The sequence below is a fragment of the Hemibagrus wyckioides genome, linkage group LG23 (assembly GCF_019097595.1).
Source record: "Hemibagrus wyckioides isolate EC202008001 linkage group LG23, SWU_Hwy_1.0, whole genome shotgun sequence".
In the NCBI taxonomy this organism is placed as follows: Eukaryota; Metazoa; Chordata; class Actinopteri; order Siluriformes; family Bagridae; genus Hemibagrus; species Hemibagrus wyckioides.
Genome location: NC_080732.1, coordinates 95,363 through 118,849, shown reverse-complemented (window position 1 = coordinate 118,849; position 23,487 = coordinate 95,363). Strand labels below are relative to the sequence as shown.

The 23,487-nt window shown below is 39.1% G+C and overlaps 1 protein-coding gene across 4 annotated transcripts; it reads right to left on the bottom strand.

Annotated features, from left to right (window-relative positions):
* Positions 1–1,969: 1,969 nt before the first annotated feature.
* stag1b (STAG1 cohesin complex component b) lies at positions 1,970–23,002 on the bottom strand. Of its 4 annotated transcripts, none has more exons than XM_058376655.1 (34): positions 22,832–23,002; positions 14,416–14,583; positions 14,188–14,308; positions 13,855–13,995; positions 13,553–13,649; positions 13,136–13,212; positions 12,807–13,011; positions 12,175–12,326; positions 12,012–12,085; positions 11,802–11,925; positions 11,586–11,684; positions 11,421–11,500; positions 10,850–10,957; positions 10,617–10,731; positions 9,813–9,930; positions 9,617–9,720; positions 9,428–9,520; positions 8,817–8,906; positions 7,629–7,832; positions 7,370–7,440; positions 7,173–7,260; positions 7,012–7,092; positions 6,828–6,920; positions 6,300–6,474; positions 5,903–6,042; positions 5,719–5,820; positions 5,279–5,427; positions 5,042–5,170; positions 4,732–4,937; positions 4,031–4,208; positions 3,831–3,944; positions 3,534–3,648; positions 3,364–3,444; positions 1,970–3,155 (listed from the first exon to the last, which is right to left on the bottom strand). In XM_058376655.1, exons 2-34 carry the CDS (start codon positions 14,442–14,444, stop codon positions 3,132–3,134), a joined length of 3,777 nt encoding a protein of 1,258 aa, XP_058232638.1. In that variant the 5' UTR covers positions 14,445–14,583; positions 22,832–23,002; the 3' UTR covers positions 1,970–3,131. The 4 variants fall into 4 exon arrangements, with proteins under 4 accessions (XP_058232638.1, XP_058232639.1, XP_058232636.1 ...); XM_058376656.1 differs by having other exon boundaries at positions 13,855–13,992; XM_058376653.1 differs by having other exon boundaries at positions 4,031–4,211; positions 22,832–23,001.
* Positions 23,003–23,487: the final 485 nt, after the last annotated feature.

Genomic DNA, 23,487 nt, shown 5'->3' with positions numbered 1-23,487 from the left:
TGTTTAGGTGACAGGAACAGTAAGATGTTAAGAAGAAAAAAACTGGTTTTAATTGCAGTTCTCTTTATTTTACTTAAATGGAAAAATGAACTAACAAAATGAAAGTGTACTGAAAATAGTGAGATATAAAAATTAATGCTTGTATGACTTTATTACAGGAGACGGGTTTGGACGGTGCACTTTATTCCCAATCCGCTCTGTAATGACCAGTCACTATGAGATAACTCTCTGTAATGACCAGTCACTGTGAGATAACTCTCTGTAATGACCAGTCACTGTGAGATAACTCTCTGTAATGACCAGTCACGGTGAGATAACTCTCTGTAATGACCAGTCACTATGAGATAACTCTCTGTAATGACCAGTCACTGTGAGATAACTCTCTGTAATGACCAGTCACGGTGAGATAACTCTCTGTAATGACCAGTCACTATGAGATAACTCTGTAATGACCAGTCACTATGAGATAACTCTCTGTAATGACCAGTCACTATGAGATAACTCTCTGTAATGACCAGTCACTGAGATAACTCTCTGTAATGACCAGTCACGGTGAGATAACTCTCTGTAATGACCAGTCACTGTGAGATAACTCTCTGTAATGACCAGTCACGGTGAGATAACTCTCTGTAATGACCAGTCACGGTGAGATAACTCTCTGTAATGACCAGTCACTATGAGATAACTCTCTGTAATGACCAGTCACTATGAGATAACTCTGTAATGACCAGTCACTATGAGATAACTCTCTGTAATGACCAGTCACTGAGATAACTCTCTGTAATGACCAGTCACGGTGAGAGAACTCTCTGTAATGACCAGTCACGGTGAGAGAACTCTCTGTAATGACCAGTCACGATGAGAGAACTCTCTGTAATGACCAGTCACTGTGAGATAACTCTCTGTAATGACCAGTCACTGTGAGAGAACTCTCTGTAATGACCAGTCACTGTGAGATAACTCTCTGTAATGACCAGTCACGGTGAGATAACTCTCTGTAATGACCAGTCACGGTGAGATAACTCTCTGTAATGACCAGTCACGGTGAGATAACTCTGTTACCCCCGAGGTCCAGCTATCTGTTATTAGAGCAAGACTTTGTGCTTTATCCAAAGCGTTTTCAATTTTTTTGCGTGTTTTTTTCGTAGAGGTCGGGAAAAAAGGCTCCCGCTTCCACACAGTGATATCTCTGGGTGATGGAGCTGTAGATGTGTGGTCATGTTGAAGTATTTCCATGTCCGTATCTAACTCGTGTGGAACACTGCTTAAACACAGTCATGTTTTGTTTAGCGTTTTTGTTTCATCAGCATCATGGTCAACAACAAATGTCCCCACACCACAGATCTGAATCCCAGAGCTGCTTCCTCGTGTTCCTGTCTCACTTCACCTCTCTCCAGGGTTAGAGTGAAATCTGACACCAGCATCACAAGCATGGTCACCGCCCCTAACTTTAGCGCTCACTGACTGGATATTTACTTGCGGGGAGGCGTGTCTGTCTCAGCACGTAGACATACAGTACAGGCAAACACACACAGGAGGTTCAGAGAGTAATAAACACACAGGAGGTTCAGAGAGTAATAAACACACAGGAGGTACAGAGAGTAATAAACACACAGGAGGTACAGAGAGTAATAAACACACAGGAGGTACAGAGAGTAATAAACACACACACGCATGGTTATTATTGTTTTAAAGAAAAAACCGCGGCTCACACATGCGTACTGAACCATGGAGATCGTACCGAACGCTTCAATATTATATTGAGTATTGTGGCATCCCTAATGTCCAGAGTCATTCTCTGGATACAGACTTTCAAATTTCTGGTTCATTTAACAGGGAGAGTACAGATTCTTGCACTGTATACCTGAGATGCATTAAAAAAAAATAAATAAATAAAATAAAATACGATCTCTTTAGTTCCTCTAATCTGATAGAAAGTCACAGAGGAGCAGAGTGTTTATGAATAATCCATTTTATTAAAATGTATTTTGTTTGTACTGAACAACACAGAAACAAAATGTAGTTTTCTACATAAAATCTATTTGACCAATACTCCAAGCAGGATGTCCAGGAGAACAACATCCTGAAAATATGAACCAGGATTCGATCCCTGAACAAGTAAAAACCGACTGAATTTTAATTTAAATGCACAGTTTCTACATTTCACCGAACATGAACTCAGTTTGGAACTAAATTAAAAACAGCATACATTAGATCTTCATCTGGACGTGAATGATTTATGCTTAAAAGTCTGAGGACAAACAGCAAAATATGGAGGCAAAAAACAAATGTTTACATTTTGTGGCAAATTTACCGAAATGAAAATACTTTTTAAATACCTTTATTACCTTTATTTAAAGATAAAAACCTGGAATGAACGTGACGCTCGCAAGCGTGTGAACGAGAGACGTGTGAAACAGTAGTGTGATCTAGAGGCACCGTCCTAACAATGCGTCCGATTCTGCAGTGACGCGAGTTCAGATGAAGCGTGATGTTTCAGCCCCGAGACCTCGTGTCCCACTCCACAATGAAGACACACAGGACCGTGTAAATGTGCTACAGCAGGGACAGGAGTTGTAGAAAGTCTCTCATTAATTCTGTATCCTTCACCAGGGACAGAAAATCCAAATGAATTGTAGTAAATTGGCGAGTCGCTTACGTCCCGCATGAAGGAAAAACCGGAGCAGTTAGAGTGTAAACACTGCAGTCTGGATCTGGAACATTCCACATACCTCCTCTGTGCACAAGGTGTGTGTGGAGCTCCACATGAGAACACTGATCATACACAAAACATACAGTATGTACACGACTGGTTCACACAGCCTTATCTAAACTGTGTTAAAGTACACAATGGGTTTGATTTAAAAACAAACGAAAAGAAAAATACGGGGACAAAAAAAAAAAAATGTACGTATATCAAAAACAGAGTAGATGGACACTGACACGGCGCTTTTCACTAACACTCAGTACGATAATCTGTGTGAGAAAACCTGTGAGTGGGTCAGAGAAAAGCAGGTCAGTCTTTTTCGCTTGAAAATATTGTTGAACTTGTGGTTTTTAAAACATGATGGCTTCGCTTGACTGAAGAACAGCGTCGCTGGTTGTGACTCCACCAAATTTACACATCTGCTTCAAAACATCTGCATACCAAATCCCTGTAAACACATTTAATATCACATTCTTACTAAACACAATACCAGATATCACAGCTTAACTGCAATACTGAGGCAAAAAACATCATCTCCTTATGTCAATAAATCTATGTTTTGCTATTCAGTCCTTTATATTCAAGCTGCGTATTTTCCTGGTACTAATGATCTAATTTATTATAAATGTGTTATATGCATTATAAATGTTACTCACCGAATCATCTTCTATAATTGCTGTAGAGTCAAAAAAGTCTGGTCTTAGTTCGGCTCTTTCGCGTCTGTTTCTTGATGGCGGCTAGGATGAATGGGGATATTAATGAAAATTTAAAAAAACTGATTTCCAAATTTGCTCATAACCAAAGAGCCACTTGGTTAATGTCTCACCAGATCTATCACCATGGTGTCCTCAAACTCCTCATTCATGTCCTCCAACTGTCCACGCGATGACATCATCACATCCTCGAAGATGGGCTCTGCATCGTCTTCCATTAAACCCCGCCTGAAACGAAGCATGCAGCGAGCCGACAGTTTAAAGCTCGGCCTGTGAGAACATCCTGGGCCTAATCCCACTTCAGGAGAGTGTGTTTGAACCAAACCTGCAGGAGTTTGGATTGTGGTGTGGAACACACTCATTATTAACTAACGTCCTGCACACCGAAGTGAAAATCTAACAGCACTCACACTTGTTGCCGTACACCTCCACTCCGTGCCTTCATGTAATTCATTCCTCCTCTTTCTTTCCTGTTCACTTCCTCCATCTTCTGCTGGTCCAGCCATGACATCTGCATCTGTGGACTGACACACGCGTGCACACACACATGAAACCTAATTCTTTACTAACTAATTACCCATGTGTGTGTGTGTTTTTAAAGCATGTGTACTTGTGAATGTAGTCGGGTTCAGAGCCAGGCTCAGATGAGTCCTGGTCCGGGACGTGTTCTGCTGCTTGGCGTGGGTTCTCCCTCAACACTGTGGAGGTGAGCTGCGGCGTCTGCAGACCTCCAGGGGTCTGAATAGTGTCGTTACGCATCACCCATGAGCTGTCCACGCTCTCGTCTGCTGCTACACACACATACACACACACACACAACCACTAATAAATACGGCACACTATATCTAATAAACAGAATTTTTTTGAACAGAATTTAGCAGCATTTTTCTAAGGAGTAGTTTATTACTGGTGAAGGTGATGAAGTTGGATGCAGATTTTGTATTTGTGTTCATAAACAGCTCTGTATAAAGTATAAAATGCTAATTTACTACATTTTCTTGAATAACTATCTGTCAAATTTTGCATATTTATAGTGTAATGATGTTTAACCAGCTGAACATGATCGTGGCAGTCCTTTCTAATGCTAATGCTAGTTAGCAAGCTAAATGAAGTGTAGGTTCTAGGGGTGGAGGCTTTTTGTTCATTGACAGGAGTGGAGGCGAGCTCAAATCTTATTTAACTGCACCTACTTAAATGTTTGAGATATAATGTTCATTACAAAATAAATATTTAATACATAAACCTTCTCATAAAGTTTATAATACATTTTATAAAAAAATAGGACAGCCCTTATAAACAGTAACATCCCACCGTCAGTGCGTTTCTTATGTAGCGGCGGTCGGCCCCTCTTGCTGCGTACGGTGCTGGCTCGGCTTGTCGTGCTGCCTGTTGTCACAGACATGCGGTCCTCATCACCTCCCGTTAGCAGAGAGTTCCTGTAGGCGATCAGCGGCAACCACACGTCCTCCCTCCGCTCCATCATGTACTCAGTCATGAACTTCTCCAGGTACGAGTGGCTGTGACAGACGAGAGGATTGTGAGAGAACAAAAACAATACATAAACGTATGTACACACACACCCAGACCGACACACACCATGATTACTGCCGTTTAGACTTACACAGTCTTTTTGTCCTGGCGGAGGAGTTTAGAGGAGAATTCACACAAAACCTCCAGGAAAGCCAAGTTGGGTGGAGGATACTCTGCTCCTTTAGGGTTAGGAAACTTGAACGCAAAATCGATACCGTCCCTGAAAACACAAACACAATATCATCACACAAAGCTTACAAAAAAAGTTGATTTTTTTTTTTTACAGGAATAATTAAAAATAAATGTGTTTTGATGATGAAGAGCTCACTTGTGCAAAGTTGCTACAGCCTCTCTGGTTTTGATTTGGTCGAGTCCAAACGTCAGAGCGAAGCGGCGAGCCAGCTCTTTAATGCCACTCACATGGGAAGAGGTTCGGTCCAAATTTGGCCCCTGATCCTGCACAAGCTCATTAAAGAGCTGAGAGCAGACGTGAAAAAGGCAAAGAACAGAACATAAAACTGTAATTAGGACAAAAGAGACAAACAGGCACATGTACACTGCCATGGGCTCATTAGTGCATTACCTTACGGATATGGGGCAAAAAGACTGTGGTACTTTCACCATACACCACCATGACATGTAATCTTACTGAGATTTAGTAATAAAAAAATGTATAAAACACTGCACATTTAATTCTGTGCAAGCAGAAAGCTCATTTCCGAAAAGAAGCTGTTAAGACAAAGAAAAACGTAAACTTTAATAAGTTACCTGCTGCAAACTGAGTATGAGAGTTTTGGCACATTGGATCTTATCTGTCTGTCTGGTCTTACTCAGAGTCTCCTTGATGATGTCACCATAATCATTATAGTACTGAAGAAGAAAAAAATCAAGATTCATAAATAAACTCAGCTCCCACCATGCATCTTAAATACTGTGAGTCAAGTTACTGTACCTTCATATAGTGTTTAAAAATGTCCGCTGCTGCAGGCATGTCCACAATGTCGTAAATGATGAGCTTACTGAAAGCAGCAAGCAGATTTCTCCGCTTATGCAAAGCCTCAATTTTATTTGCTTCATCTTCCTCATCACCCTCTAACACACACACACACACAAATACACACATGAAATTAAAGGTTGGGATAAACAAGTAGCCAATACTGTGTTTAATATGCTGAGTGATAGTGGGGTGTGATAAAGCAGAGTTACTGTTAAGTTGATGAATTTTCTAATTGCCCTTAAGGGTTTTATTCCTCTTACAACCTAATGTATACTGGTGTCTAGTAGCAGTAGTTGTAGTGTGTGGGTTAGCAGGATTGAGAAGGTCAGGGGAAAGAAGACAGGACACACACCCATGCTCTGGTTCTCATCGTCCTGGTCGATAAAGACATGATCGAGGACGAAGCTGAGCAGCTCACTCTGCAGCGTGTTGTCCGGATTAAACACCAGTGGCTGCAGGGCCTCTCTGCTCCCTGTGGTCAGCTGGTGACTGAAGATCATCAGCAGGTCACAAAGCAGCATGAACGCCTGTGAAAACACAAGTCCTAGTGAATAAGCCGTTACTCTAGAAATAACTACATATTAGATTAGAATAGAATGGATAATAGAATTCTTTCTTTGTCACATATGCATTGCCGCACAGTGAAATTCTTTCTTCACATATCCCAACTTTGGAGGGTGGGGTCAGAACGCAGCCCCCGGAGCAGGGAGGGTTAAGGGCCTTGCTCAGAGGCCACACAGTTAGAATGAGAGCATTAATATAAACCTGTGATTTGCCATTGCAGTGTCAGAACTGTTCTAGAAACTTAATCAACATCTTGGTACTTATCACAACCCAGATTGGTGGGATGAAGTGTTAAATCTTCCGGAGTCTCGCTCACCTGTTCTTTAACAGGAGTGTTCACATTCGACAGACACTGCTGACAAACGGCCAAGAAGGACTTCACCACTCTTCTCAGAGCGAGAAGGTCATCCTGGGAAAGAGAACACACAGCGTTGAGTATTGTACCCTTCATAAACGCATCAATTATAAACAAGTTACTCGATGTGATCAGTGCAGAGTACCTTGGATGGAGAACCTTCAGTGATGCGCACCAGCTGCCACAGGATGGAGTAATGAGAACATTGAAGAGCCTGCACTGCAATCTGAACACAGAGTACCTACATCACTTCACTGACACGTCATCACGTGTACCAGAGAACTAATCACTCACACACTCTTGTACCTGCTCTGGCATTGAGCCCTGCTCTATCCCCATCTTCAGCAACCGATAGCAGTTTTTAAACAAGTCCCATTTTGTTAGGTCATGAGCACTGAGCAGGATGTAATGAAAGGAGCATTAGTGCATGATGAACTGGTTTTACAGATGAAACAGAAATAAACTGACAAAAACAGTTGTCCATAACAAGGAACACATCTTACTTATGGAAAGCAGTGAGTTTCTTCAGGGATGAGAGAACACTATAGATGTCATCATCATCAGCTTCATCCCCCTGAGAAAACAATGTAAAAGATTAACTCAAAAGTACAATGATCAATATACTCACCATTTCCTCAAATCTTGCACAATTTTCTCTTCAAAATAATGACAATTAAAAAAAAGATAATTTGATTTACTAATTTAACTCCAATTACAGTATTTTTAGCATAGTGCTTTATTTCCATGTGTTTATGAGCTTACCTCCTGCAGCAGGTCCTCCACAGAGTGGTTAAAGCGGTCAGAGAGCTCATCTATGAGCTGGCTGCGGGCGATATCCACGCGGTTCATGATGGTGTACTCCTCACTGCACAGGATGCTGTACGTCTTACTGCATGCCTCCAAGACCTCAGTCTCTGTGTGCTTCTCCACCACCAATTTGATCTGCTTCAGCAGGGCATCTAGATGCTAAATAACATATGCGCAGATACACACAAAGTTCAGTGTAGCACAATGTGTTTGAAATCCCTCTGCATTCACCGTTTCCCAAATCTGACGGCTGTGTGTTACAGAAAGATTTACTAAATAATAAACGCAAAGTCAGATGACCTTCAGTCCACATGTGCTTATCTAAGTCGCATGTTCCCTTCAAACAGCAATAGGCATTAAAATTGTTGCGTACCTGGTTAGTATATCCTGAACTGACCCAACACTTATTCCAGTGCGTTGTTGGGTTTAGTGTGGAATTGTGGGAGTGCATTGTGTGCTGGATATTTTCTGTATAGTTTACTTCTGGTATGTAGTGATGTTTAAAACTAACACACATCACATCACTGTAATGCACCTTGATACTGTACTGCATCACAAGCTTGTCATCTCAAATTCGACCACATGCTGCACTACACACATCAGCTGGGTCTGAATCTGGTAATAGTTTCACTTAGTCAATTAATTAGCATGCAATCAAAGATTAGCACTTATTTAAATGCTGCAGTAAATTTAAATGAGAATGTTAGACACTGGTGGTCTAAGGACAGAGAACCATGAGAAACATGTAAGGAATATAAGGTGCAACATAACACACTGTTAAAAAATAAATTTCCCTTAGTTTGTATTAATGCACTTACAGTAACTAGCTCAAAAATGTTCTCATTTTATTAACTACCACTCCTGCCAGTTAGGTGTCCAGGTTCCATGAAACGTTCACTTTCTCTATGGGCTAGCAAATAAATGAGCTATCTGTTTACTTAGCCATATGCAGTGATGAGTATGCAGCAAAACCTCATCTGTGTACTGGATGTTCTTTGGAGAATCTCTACGCTTTTGAGTCTATAAAACTCTGAAGAGTAAAAATAACAACATGCTGTACAGTGAACGGTGTGTAGTTTAAAGCATGCAGTGAATCCTCTGCTCCATGCAGCATAGACACTGCAAATGAAACCACATACAAACCTTTTCCATTCGGCCGGAACTGTACACCTCCAGTTCAAAATACTGAGGGATTTGCAGGAGGTTCGCCACTTTCTCAGCATCTGCCTGATACTGCATGGAGCCAGAGACAAGAAACCAATAATGAACAAGTTGAAACATCCTGGATATGCAGGACATTCAACGTAAAGTAAGACATGACATTCAAACATAACGGTTAAATTAATTATGACAATTACATACAAACAGCATACACAAGAAATAAATCTATATACAAAATAAATAAATAGATAGAGAGACAGATAGATTTGAATGTAATAAAACACATGAGGAGATTTGGTGTGTGTGTGTAATTAATATACAGTATGTACACAGACAACCAAACACCAAAAGGTTGGTTCATGTCTGTGAACAGATGTGTGTCTATATCCAAGACGTTACTGTACAGATGTGATTTTAAGATTCTATTTTTTATTCAGTTAAATAAATCTGCTGTAACACATATGCAGTAAAACACATGGACAAACTACATACTCTATACAACTAAAAAGTATGTGCACCCTGATCACCACACTAATCACTAATTGTAATTGTCTTTTTTTTTTTTTTTTTTTAAGAAGTATGAGGAAACACACCTTTGACAGGAGCATGGGCAGTGCAATGATAAAGTGTTCAGTCAGTTTGTTCTTATCATCAATCTGAGTTTTCTTTTCTTTAGCAGTGAGAACCTGAGGAGTCACAGCAGGATTCATCATATTAGCGTCACAGGAATATCCATTCAATTCAAATTTAACACATTAGAAGATCACTGCAGGAGTGTGTACCCTCTTCCCTGTTCCCCGGCCCACAGGGGGATGAGCCTCGGCTGCCTGTCTGATGGTGCACACCATTAACTCAATTAGAGCGCTCTCATGTCTGTCTCCAAGCACTGAAACCACACAACATGATCATACACACAGCAACATACAAGCTAATAAAGCAGAGTGAGTGACCTTGTGTACGTGTAGTTAGTGCTGTTACCTTCCTCTCCTTGTACAGGTTCCTCCAAAAGCAGCTCAATCATACAATCCCAGTCCTTCAGCAGCTCCTGAGAGCTGTCCCACAAACTGTCCACAAGATATGCAGCGTGCTCATGAAGCTGAACACACACACACACAACTGATTAAATGCCATACCGTTACCCTATATTTCATAATGTTTACTATGCATATGCAATTTTTTTTTAAATTCAGAATGCAAAATAAAGACCATCCAAATATTATTTTTAAGAGTTTTACAAAAAAAATGATCCCATTTAGATTTAATATAGTATAATTGATTTATATTATTCTACTTTAAAAACTTTCTAACTTTCAGTTAGTTCCGCTTTACTAATCTAATATTTCCAAGTGTTTATATTTTATATAACTTGTATAAATTGTGTTAATGCTTTGGCTAAATAACATTAAGAAATCAGTGTTTGGTGGAATAACCCCAATCTGCATGTGTTTTGGCTCCATGATCTCCACCAGTTTTTCACATTGCTATTGGGGAACTTTATACCACTCTTTTTGGGAAAAAAAAAAGCAAACAGCTCAGCTTTACTTGATGGTTTGTGATCATCCATCTTTCTCTTGATGACATATGGTTCAAATCTGGAGATTGGGCAGTGGTCTCTTATTTTGTTCCAGAGCTGTATATGCTATATATGATATATGTCTCTTGTGGCAATTAAATTACTATGCAGGAAATAATTTGTTGTGTAAATGTGTTTTATTTAGAACTTTACTTAAAGTAGAATTTGAAAACAGAGGTGTAATGCAGTTTACAGGTCATGTCTCTCACCTCACTCTCGAGGAAGAACAGCACCAGCATTCTGATGAGGTTACCATTAGGGCTGTTCCTGCCGCGGCGTTTAGCCAAAGCCTCCTCCGCCTGTGGGTCGTGTCGACTGAACAGCCTGTAGGTAAACAACAATGTCCATCACTAACTGCACAGCTGCATAACCTACCAGGGTTTCTGTGGTACTATCGATGGACAAAGGAAAACTAGAAATAAAATAGAAATAAAGCACTTACTTCCTGTGGAGGAATTCTCCTGCAGCCACGGCTACAGGCCGATGGGCAGAATAGACCAGGTGATAGACATTCTCACAGTCTTCATTAGAGAGAGCATCCTCACTGCCACTGCAACACACACACACACAAACACGTCTCAGAGAGACACTAGGCTAATATTTAATAAATAAACTGATGGTGCACGTTGGGTTGAAAGGTGGAAAATAATCAGTGTAAAAAAAGTAAAACGGTGCACAGATCAAACACAACTGTAAGTCATTGTGAGGGTGAGGGATGAGGAACAGCTAACACGTGCAATGTAATACTCCCAGTAACAGTCATAGTGATATAGAGCAAGTATTCAATTGCTCAGTTGTATAAAATGAGATAAAAGCGCAAGTTGCTCTGGATAAGGGCGTCTGCTAAGTGCCAGAAATGAAATGAAATGTATTTTTTCGTGTATTCTTTTCTATACAAATGACATTTCACATGAATGTAAACCAATATTTTATTTACAGTAGAGTCAAAAGCAATGAATACATTTATTTCATAAAAAAATGACCAGAGAGAAAGAGGGATAAACCATACTCACTGTAGGATCAGAGTGACTAGCCGAATGGCCTCCACTGCTACATCGTATTCTTTATCTAGAGTCATGGACACAATACGATCCTGAAGGGAAAAGAAAATGTAAATGCTTAGAGTGGTCAGTTTGTGTATGATGGTTGTAGGTAGGTAAATGTGATGAGTGTCTGACCTTAAAGCGATTAGTGAAGAGTTCCAGTTTGGGGAAAAGGCCTCGGTTTGTGTAGAGCGTCTGTAGTGCTTTGAGGCACTTGAGTCTGACTTCTCCTTGCTATAAAGGCACACACAAAGTTTTACACACAACCCTCTCTCAGGGCTTACCATTACTGTCACGTTTATCTTACATATTATCTCACAGTAAATATGACAGGCTTTTATGTTCACTCACCCGGTCGTGTAATGTCCAGCCCACGTATTTAAGATAGCTGTCATTAAGAAAGGCATCACTGTATAGCTTCATCCACACACCAATCTCCTCAATGCAGATAGCTCTGATCTCAGCAATTGCATCTCTAAAAAGTGATATAAACCCTTCAAATGTAATTTAAAATTTAGAAGAGAATAATGGTTAATTAATATCTCTGAATCAGACACACACCTGTAACGATGAACAAAAATTCCTTTGAAGATGGAGTTCATCATGTTCTCAATCTCATCTTGGTTTTCTTGCAGCTGGAAAATGTTTTAAAAGAGTTAAACACACTTTGTGATAAAATACAGGTTTATAAAGGTGAAAATGATGAGGTGGAAGATGATAATACCTCCTTCCTCTTCTCCAGGAGGAGCTCTAGCTTGTCTGTGGCTCTTTTCCCAGCAACCTTGTTACGCTCTGCCTCGTACTGTCTCTGTGTGTTATCCTGGTTGATGCTGAGGTTCAGAGCCACATTCACCAGCGCCGTCATTAGCTTCATTGCTGTGAAGGAAAGAATATCAGAGTAACACAGTGTTTAGGACAAAATGACAACAGTATTGGTTTGACTTTCAATTTAATTTCCTTTTTTCGAGAGTTGAACTTCTGGATCATTTACTGCTCCTTTATCTAGTTACAGGTTTTATATTTATTTTTGTGATGCTGCATTGTTCATATTCAACATTTTTATGCCACCTTTGAGTTGAGTGTAGCATTGTACAAATTCATCATAAATTTAATTTATTGCTTTTCTCATGTACACACACCACGAAAAATAGACTTTTCATATTAGATGACAGGCCTGTGAGAGTGGAGGTGTGTATGTGAGACCCTCCCTGCACCACATGTTTATACCTTACACATTTCTATTGCTGCAAACTAAATGTTTGTATCTCAATGCATTACTTTTTCTTTAAATCCTAATAAAATAATTAAATGTGTATTGAGTTGAAAATCAAAGGTCAGAGTTTAAAGATGACTGACCTGCGAGGGTGGAGGTGTGTCTGAAAGCTCGGACTTGTGAGTCGGACAGGCCAGTGAGGAGCGATATGACTGTGTCCATCATGTACTCATCATAGATGATACTGTACTGGCACTGCCGGATCAGAACACCGATAAACTCACAGAAGTTATAGCGGAACTTCTTCCATTGAGGCCCAGCGATGGTCAGAGGGTAATCACCGCTATCCTGAAACACAAATGCTCGTCAGTTCAGTGCTTTTAAGGAATATGAATCATGCAGGGGAAAACAGGGAGGGAAAGGATTTTTCTCTGCAGTGCATAGCCCTGGAAAATGCTTGTGGAAAATTTACCTCATCAAACTCCTCCGTCATCTTCCTGATAATCTCTGCATTTTGCATATTTCTAAACATCTCAATTCTTACAGTACCTGAAATGAAATAAACAATAATCTAAAGATTTAAACCACAATAAATAAATGAATAAATATATAAAAATAAATAAATTAATTAAAAAATAAATACATGGGTGTGGATCACAGTCTACTGTACACAGCAGAACACCGGGCAGCACAACACTTATGAAACATGGCTAAACCAGTTAGGAAATACTACATCAGTGCAGCAGACACATGGAGGACACTAACAAGGTTTCAGAGTCTATTAAAAAACCTGAAGCATAAACACTTAGAGCACTGACTACATTAATATTCCACTCTCCTGATGGCAGAATTTTAAACACACCAACTGGATGTGAACATCTTTTTTTACCTTTACACCCAGAGCACTGTATGAAAAAGTTGATAAGATCCAGAAGAGCCATATCTCGGTCCTGTTTGTAAGACTCGATCCAGTCATCAACAACAGACTGAAATCACCAAATGAAATGGAAATATTCATTAAAGTAACAGACACAGCAGTGTTACCGACACACACACCTTTTCAAGCCAGTTAGTAGGAAATAAATAAATGAGTGAGTGAGTGAGTTTAGCATCAAGTCAAGGCAAATCAATGAGTTCAGTAAAGTTTATAAAGACTGCTTTACATAGGGAACAGATTTGTGCAGGTTTTACCTGCATGGCGCTCTTGCCCAGTTTGACCACCTCAAACAGTGTAGTAGGGTCTCCTCCGTCTCCATTCTGCTGTGCCATGCCATTTGGTCTCCTGCCCCCCTTGTCTACTGGAGACTTACGAGCTTTCTTACTGGCTGCCTGCTGAATGAACACAAATAACAGTGTTCTCCACTACAGTACTTCACACATATCTGAATTTAATCCTAGGGCATGACAGAAGAGAATAAAGTACTGATCATGGAATATTCACTTATATTATTATTATTTTTTAGAAAGCATCAGCTATGTTTTTTATGCAATTTCCATGACATTTCCCCATTGGAGTTATCATACCGGGGGTCTTCCTGGCCGTCCCCTCTTCTTCTTCATTTTTCCTTCTCCAGTGTCTTCTAGTTCACTGACACTCAGACTCAGACTCACTGTGTCTCCCTGTCCAGACTCATTAGAAGAATCCCTGCACAAAATAACACAAAATTCTACATACAACACCGAGAACACATGTCCTGTAGGCTACTTCTGTACATATGACACTTTCACATATTACTGTTAAGTTTTACTTACTGTAAAACAGGGAACTCTGAATTAATCATTGTGCCTCTGTTGTGAGTAAAACAGGCTTATTGTAGACACTTGATCCAGAGCAGGATCCTGCTTCTTCAGCTGAGCTTCAGTAAAATAAATCAGGCAGAAGAGTGAGTGAAGACCTCCATCCACTCACACCACATCAACCTGCACACACAAAACACAGGATAAAAATGATACAGTATTTTAAACCTATATACCAAACAAGGTGAGCAATGAACACTTTAGGAACACCATCTGGACATTTCATGAACTGCAACAAGAATGTGACATGAAAGAGATTATTATTATTATTATTATTATTATTATTATGTTAGCTGAACATATATTCTTATCTCAGGAATCAATGTAAATATAAACAAACACAGATCATCTAATGGTTTGAACAGTGAATTGGTTTTTACTACAACTTCACTACAACAATCTTAGTTAAAGTGACAATGCTGATGTCTATTTTGGGTAACTTAAATTTTATACGTTGTCCTGTAAGCCATTTAATTGTTCAAAAATAGAAAACAAATTACACAGAAACAAAAACAAATATTGCCCTCTCAGTAATACAGACTATATAAAGTGAAATAAAGCATGTGAACTACCCTAACTACATTAACTCATTCAAGCGTCACAATTATTTTCTCAAAAACTGACTTGAAAGAGCAATGCCATCAGTAAGTAAACAAGCAAACAAATAAATAAATAAATTCTGAAAATTGTATTAGCCACTAGGGGCAGTACAAATTACAATTTACGAAAAAGAAAAGACTCACATGAGATGAGAAAGGATAACACCTTTATATGATTAAACTGAGTAAATTATATTTGCTGAGAATTTTTGGAGAATATTAATTAACAATTTTTCACCTCCTGCCGCACTGACAGCATGTTGTGTGTGTAATACCATAGGTGAACAGTAGGAGGCAGACCAAGCATGGAGTTTCACTGTTGCTGTGAGACACATGTACCCACAGCTTCCATTAAGGTTTGGTCTGCTTTTTAACTGAGAGCTTGTTCAATGTAAAATGAGAACAGATCATTTTAGTAGAGCGTGAGAGGTACAGGAAGAGAAGGTTCAACTGACAGGCGAGCTTAGACGTTCAGACAGCCGTCGCTCAGCATGAGGTCAGTGTGGAACTGACACTAGATGGCTCTCCACCTCCAGTGGAACAGGAGAAGGAGACCAGCCATTCCCTGAACACAAACTTGCGAGCGCCAACACACAGACACACACACACACACCCCTACCCCTCTTTCCCATCTGGTTAATACTGCGTGTGTGAAATAAATGTATGTGTCTGAGTCACCACAGCAGGTTACTGCAGGCCGAGCCATAAACATACGCATTTGCACGAAAACTGCAGAATCAGGTGGAGAATAATTGGAAAAAATAAAACCTCTGTGCGAGTGTGTGTGTGTGTGTGTGTGTGTGTTCATTCCCCTCCCCCATCGGTGTAATATTATGGCTGAGGCAGTCTGGGCTCCTGTATGCACAGCTGACTGATACCTGATCCTGAATCAGTTCATCACAAACACTACACAGGAAATGAAGAACTATACACTCATTATGCAACAGAAAGCACTTCATTTACATATTTATACAGTGCTGTTCAGACAGTAACCTCTGATCAACCTATACATCAGTACTAGGATGAAGCCAAGTTACAATACTTTTACAGGCTAAACCTTCACTGGAGGCCAGTGGCAGTCCGAGTATATAGAAGGAATCTGTGATTAAAGTCTCCGTGTGAAGGATGATAAAGAGTTATCCTATAATCAACCAATAGGACTAGGGTAAACTCACAGCACAGCTATAGATCTGGTACCGATACAGATCCGGTAGTGACAGAGAAACGTAAAACAAACATGCTAACGCAAGAAAACATTATTACCTCCAGCACACTGATTTCAGGATCACTCTGATTGAGGACGTTGTAATGTTCTGTAATTAACTGCAGGTCTATCGTTATGGTAATGATCGTCATGGTATAATGTGATATGGAGAACACACCATCACACAGTCTGCTACAGAATTAAGTACAGAGTTTATCAGGATCTCGTACTGTGTCATGAGGAATCATCTTAAACCCAGGATTAGAAAAAAACATCTCCTTTAAACGAGCCCTTTAATGTCTGTGGTTAAGTCTGTGGACCCAAGAGAAAATAAACATGGTGCATTATTGAATGTTCATGTTACATTTACATATTCTGTGACAATCTATAATGCTCTATTACAAAGTACTATATAACAAACAAGAAAAATGTGGGTGAATCTATCTGGATTGGAATTAATAAACACCAATAAGATAGTAATTAATCCATATGATCATGGAAATACAGCCACTACAAAATAAAAACACACCACAACACAAGGCTGATCTGACTCCACTTGTCACGACATGGCGTCTGAGGTGTGAAGCATGTCTCTCTCTCTCCATCTCTACTCTTCTAAGAACTCAGGCATGGCGTATGACTACGTAAGTCTAAAAATAAATTTAAATGCAAATATTTCAGAGCATGTCTTTAAGCCCTGGGCTGTTCACATGGTTGTGTTTGTCAGTGCAATTATGATGCCTGACATTTCCCTTTTTTAAAAATGAAAACATGGCTTTTGAAGCTCAGTTTAATTAAGCATTACTGCTCTACTCAGACAGCAAGGTCAGGAGTGAAATAAACAAACCTCAGCACACATAAAAGATTAAAAAAAAAGGGTATCAAAAATAAAAAAATATTACCATTTCAACATTTTCAGACACTTCTTGTGTTTCTTACAGTAGAGCTCTGTGTTGACCTGAACACTGGTCATGATTGTCTGTAATAGACCTCTCTCCATATTACACCACAATCCTAACCTACATCTAGATTCAGGTCCACTCTGTAGACACACATCTGTCATAAAGCTACAGACAAGGGGGTCACTCAAGCTCACAGTGAGCATACAGACATTTCTTCCTCTTCTTCTTCCTCAGTAAAACACTGAACCTCAGCATCCCTGAGCAGCTCATGATGGATGGAATGAGGGCTGTGATTTTCCCTGAGAGATAAATTACAGCATAAGATTGTCTGAACAGCCAAATACACCACAGAGCATACAGCCATGATCATGATCACACTTAGAACATGAACACACACACACACAATATTACTAGGACTTCAATCATAGGTTTTAAGCTTATTTTCTTTATTTCTTCCAGCTATTGTGTGTCTTCTAAATAAAGATAAAGATGTACAGGTTAAGGAAAATGAGATCCGTTCACCACTTAAACTCCTAGTTATCAAACACACACACACCCGCATCTTCATCCACATTGTCTCTGATCATACATTCTTAATCCTTTTTAATGATCCATGTTACACACTGAGAAATGTCTGGGGTCAGGCTAAAATCCTGCTGTACTGGCAAGAGCAATGCATCATAGATCAAAATCAGCCTCAGTATCAGGGAAATCAGGGAAAACAGCTCTCTCTCTCTCACACACACTCTTCCTGAATGTTTCTAAGGATATCAGCACTTAAACCTATTCACTTTAACCCAAAACTCTGATATTAAATAAAAGAGAATAAAGATCTTCTTTCATAAATAAACCAGGTTACAAATGTTAACTTTAATATAATCAGATAAAATCCTGATTACTGGATTAATTACAGATGATGATTAGGATTAGTCTCATCATCACAGAAGAGCTTAGAAAGACTGGGATTAAAAAGCATGTAAGAAATGGACCATTCATACAAGTCTATTTAATGAGCTGGGAAATGTTACGTCCTTTCCATACTACATCTCTCTCCCACATCTCTCTGCGCGCACACACACACACACACACACACACACACAATTCTGTTATAATAATACGTTTACGGCATTCTGAAGCTCCACCTTTTATTTTAGATCTAAATGACCGAACATAAGACCTAAAAAACACAACAATCCCTCACGGAAAAAGCTTGATATTGAATTGATTTACAAGATTTCCAAACACATGGATTTCACATGAAAACAGAAATCATGTTCTGCTGAAAATTAATGATTTGAAAGAAGACTCAGTCTGAGGTCAAGCTGAGAAAAGGTAATCACCACATATTTACATTACTGTTCCTTGAGAAACTGCTAGCTAGAGAAGGACACAGTGCAGTACTGTACACTAGTTTGGCGTTAATAATAAATTAATGGTCCAATAATAAAGTCCTTGTGGGTAGGTTTGATTACACCTTTAGTGTTAACACAATCACTGTTACTAATCTATAATACATCTCTCTCTTTCATATATATAAAATAATACACCCTAAGAAATAATACTTTCAACAGGGAATGTAAACAGGCCATGCTGAACAGCTTTCTAAAATCCCAAATCTTGTAAGGATGTAAGGAAATTATATTGTTCCAACATCTACTGAATAACTGTAGTCACAATATTGAGCCAAATAATCTGTTATACACACACACAACATATATATAAATATTATATACTGTATATATGATATACACACACACAGATAGATATATAGAGATAGATAGATCTATCTATCTCTCTCTATATATCTATCTCTATATATATCTATCTATCTATCTCTCTCTCTCTCTCTCTCTCTCTCTCTATATATATATATATATATATATATAGATAGATATACACACACACACACATACATACTGTATTTTTGAACTTTATTTTTCACCTTTTCTATAAAGTGACCGAAAATCAATGGTCATGGTTGAAGCAAACCTGGTTTTAAATCATAAACATGCCATCTCACAAAAAAGAAGTGCAGAACTGTAGATATTAGTATAGGTGTAGAATTGTGTAAATTTGTACAAAATCATCAAATCTAATTTGTTGAGGTGTAGAGGTTTTGAAATTTGCTCAACATGAGTTGATGAAGGTGTACATGATAACTGGAAAGACAAAGACAGGAAAGACAGAATTATCTATAAATCAGAATTAAATTAAACTAAATGTTTGCTGACAAGGGGCTGAATTTAATGTTTGGCTGAATTTAATGTGTGATTATAATTCCTCGATCAGAACTCTAGACTGTAATATGACATGATAAAAGACACTACATGGCATACAGTAAAGCTGCTAAAAGGTGTAATGTAGACGTTACTGAAGGCTCTCTTAACTGTCCAGGTCTCAGAGTTTTAATTGTCCTGCACATTATCACGATTATGAAACAAATGGGAAAAATCCTCCACGCTGCAACATCTTTAATTCAAAATATTCAGTCAGCACAAAGGCGGGGCCGCTCACTCCTCGCCTTTTTATGAGCTCGTCGAGCCACGTTCATCGATCCTCGTGTCACGGCCAATGAAAATAAGGACGCTGATCACGTGACCTACAGGGGAGCTGTTGCCATGGTAACACTGGCCTGGTGGAATTGCAGGTCATGCATTGGAATAAATGAAAGAAAAATGACTACGCATGTGAACAAACGGTGCAATTGTTCCTGGTAGAATGAAGGGAGAATAAAGAATAATTAAACTCTATGATAATAAATGTGTTACACTGCAAAATGTTTTCAGTCTGAATTTAAATGAAAGACTGTGAAACTGCAGTAACCCTGCATCCTGCTGAACCTGCACATTATTAAATCACTGCTTTAGGTCTCAACAGATACTGAAAATAAAAAAAAAATGAGGTATTTTCCCACAGAACCTGCTAAAGGCAAGCAAGCATGAATACACCTAGGATGAGTGACATTACTAGGTGTGTGTGTGTGTGTGTGTGTGTGTGTGTGTGAGTGAGAGAGAGAGAGAGAGATTTTTGTGGCCACATTGTGCTCTAATTAAGGTATTTACTCTAGTGGGTTCTCCCAGAGGGACAGAGCCAAGGACAGAGATGCAGCTGCATATGAAATTGGATTTCAGCCTCCAGGATGCGAGAGCCACTCTGAAGAAACCATAAAACAGGATGCTAACCTGCTCAAATGCCACATGCCTCTGTCTGCTGATGAAATAGAGCAAAACTAATCATCTGCATACATGTAGTTTAAGCACTATTAGACAGAGACGTATTATTTATTATTTAGACGTCATTTTTACAGGTTAAACTCTAAAGAACATCCTGCACTGTGACAACAATGACTTACTGTATAGACTGTGATACAGCACAGACAAACACAGTGACTGAACACTGAAGACAAAAACTCACCACAATGAGAGACAAAAACAAACAAACAAAGTTGAAGTTTTGATACAACGGACATTAAGACAGAGTTAACTTGCAAGGCTACAGTTCATTACCTAGAGTGAACAGTGTTTCATCAGACTTACTGAACCACCACAGATTAGACCTGTCTACAGGTACAATGCACCTTTTCCACTTGAAGAATCACACACTAACTCAACATGACCAGTTTTAAACATCAAAATGACCTCTGCTAAGAACATCTGTAAAAACTGCTGGTTTTCTGTGAACTTCTGTAGATTACGCATATCTGTTTTTTAACTCTATCTTTAAAGTGGCTGTGGTCAGGATATCTGTTGGAGAATAAAATCAAATACAATCCTATAACCAATTTAGTAATAGATTTATTTAGCCAGATGAATAAATCCTGCTTTATAAAACCTTCAATACCAACACACTAAAATCTATCCCAGCTTCCTACAGGAGAGAGTTCATCACCAAACACTATTATTTTCCTCTTAATGGATTTGTCCTTCAGTCAATCAGTCTGTCTGATCTTATTCCACACTGACACTTACACACTCCTCAAATCTGAAAACACAACTTAATACACAACAGATAACACTACACACAAGTGTAAAGACTTCACAAGTCAGAGACCGTGCTTTAACATTAAAACACTAGTGATAAAAACAAAGTGGACTCAGGTTTACCGGTTACTCTTTTCTTGCTGAATGTAAACTCTGTGTGTGTGTGTGTGTGTGTGTGTGTGTGTGTGTGTGTGTGTTAGGAGCTTTAAACAGTCTCATTAACTACGTTTCTTTGTTTTAAATTTGAAAGAACTTAAAGAAAGCTCAGTGAAACATTACATATTTTATTTTATTCCTGTGAGTGAGTAATAAAATATTTCATTACTAGGTCTGAATTTCACTATAAATATATTTTATATTAAATATCTGTGTACTCACAGCACTAAAAATACAGTAAGGGTCTAAACTCTATTCATTGTGAGAATTTCTGGATTAGGAAGTGAATAGAAAAGTGACACGAGATTATAATAAACTGAATAAACTAAAAGAATAAAGACTTCTTTACCTCTGACATGATTATTCAACAATATTAAAGGAGTGTATTAGAGTTGGACATCATGTCCTCTTTATAAACTGAACAAAAAGTTTTTAAAAAAAAAATTATATCAGAAGTTAATGCTCCACTTCACACTCAAACACTTGGTGTTAATTCTGTGGCCATTTCATTTGCTTGTAAAGAGAAAAACTGATTTTAGTCCAGTGTAATGTCCAGTGTAATGTCCAGTGTAATGTCCAGGTGACTGAGAGGAACACATCTCTCACACAGCTGTAAGAGGAACTGAAACTCTCTCTCTCTGAGTGAAGAAATCTGCAGAACATTCAGATTCAAGTTTAATCCCTACAGAGGAAAAACACCGAGGCAAATAAATCCAGTTCAATCTGGACGACCTTATCATGACCAAAAACACCCTAAACAACCCGCTGACTGGTTTTTTCCCAGTCCGTTTATTCATTCTGTCCGCGTTATAAGCCGCTGATCCGCTTCTAAAGTTGGCGCCCAAATGTATGTTTATGTGCGCGAGACGACACATTAGTTAGCCGACGAGCTAGTCAGGACCAAACTCCTGAAATCCAGCTAACGACAAGATAAGTAACTCTTGTGAATTCGCAGCGTTTCTGAAATGAATCCTAAACTCTAATAAATGGCCGAAGTGAAGCCGTGAGGAGGCTCTGTCGCTGTGTCCCCGCTAGAATACTTTACATTAGCGTTACAGAGGGAAGATGTTCGGCACTGGAGAAAAAAGCCAATCGATACGCAGCGCTAGCGCGGGACTCCAGTTAGCTTAGCATAGTCATAGTCTCAATCACAATAGTGAAGTGACGGAAGCGGTTTTAGCAGCGCGGCTCACGGCACAGTATACCTTACAATAAAAATGCAAACACACACAAACACACAGACACGCGCGTATGCAAAGACAGGGGAGACCTGCGATCAAGCCAGGGCTTTCTCTCAGTGTTTTAAGCACAAGCTAACTGATGTGTGTGTTTATTACTAACACTAACACACAGATACAGGATGATGATGGTCTGTGGTGGCCATAGAGAGGCGCGCGCTCCCCTCCCCCACTCCCAGTCTCTCAGTCTCTCTGCGCGTCCTCCATCTTTGATACAAGCTGCTTAGCTTCAGCTAACGCGCCCTCACCTCACAAAGATCTCGGCAAAGGTTCAAAACTCGCGCAAACTTACCTCCTGTCCGCCACAAAAGAATTCTTCGTAACGCGCCCTTGCGATAATTGGGTCAATATAAAGAAAGAATACTTTATGTTTTATATACTAATTTAGACCTCAAGCGGAACCGCGCCTTTCGCCAGAGAAGCAATCCTAAACTGCCATCTGGTGGCACTCAGAGCCGCGAAATGGCGCGAGCTCACTCTGATCTCAGCGCGCCTCCTGGTGGACAAACCGCGAAATGCAGCTCCTCTCCGCGGACAGTGCGGGCGCGCGCACTGCTAAATCATACAGATAAAACTTTTAAATAAACTCCAGACAATGCTTTCATTTAAATAAATATATCATATTACTGGCAAAAAAAGAGCAGAATAAAACTCTCATTAAGTTAATCACGTTTAATACGTACTCTAACACTGAAGCATTAAACATTAATTCTGCTTTCTATTGCTTTTATTTCAGAAGAATTTGAATAAAGCATTAATAACAAATCACGAACAGTTGTTTCAATAAAAATAAAGTAAACAGTAAAAACAATTGCAGAATAATGTGTTTAAAAACTCATAAATTAATATTGATTTAACATAAAGTAAGTATTAAAATTATATTTTTATAACAATATATTTATCATAAAGAGCAAGAAATGTCATTCAATTGCAATGCACATTCTTTTA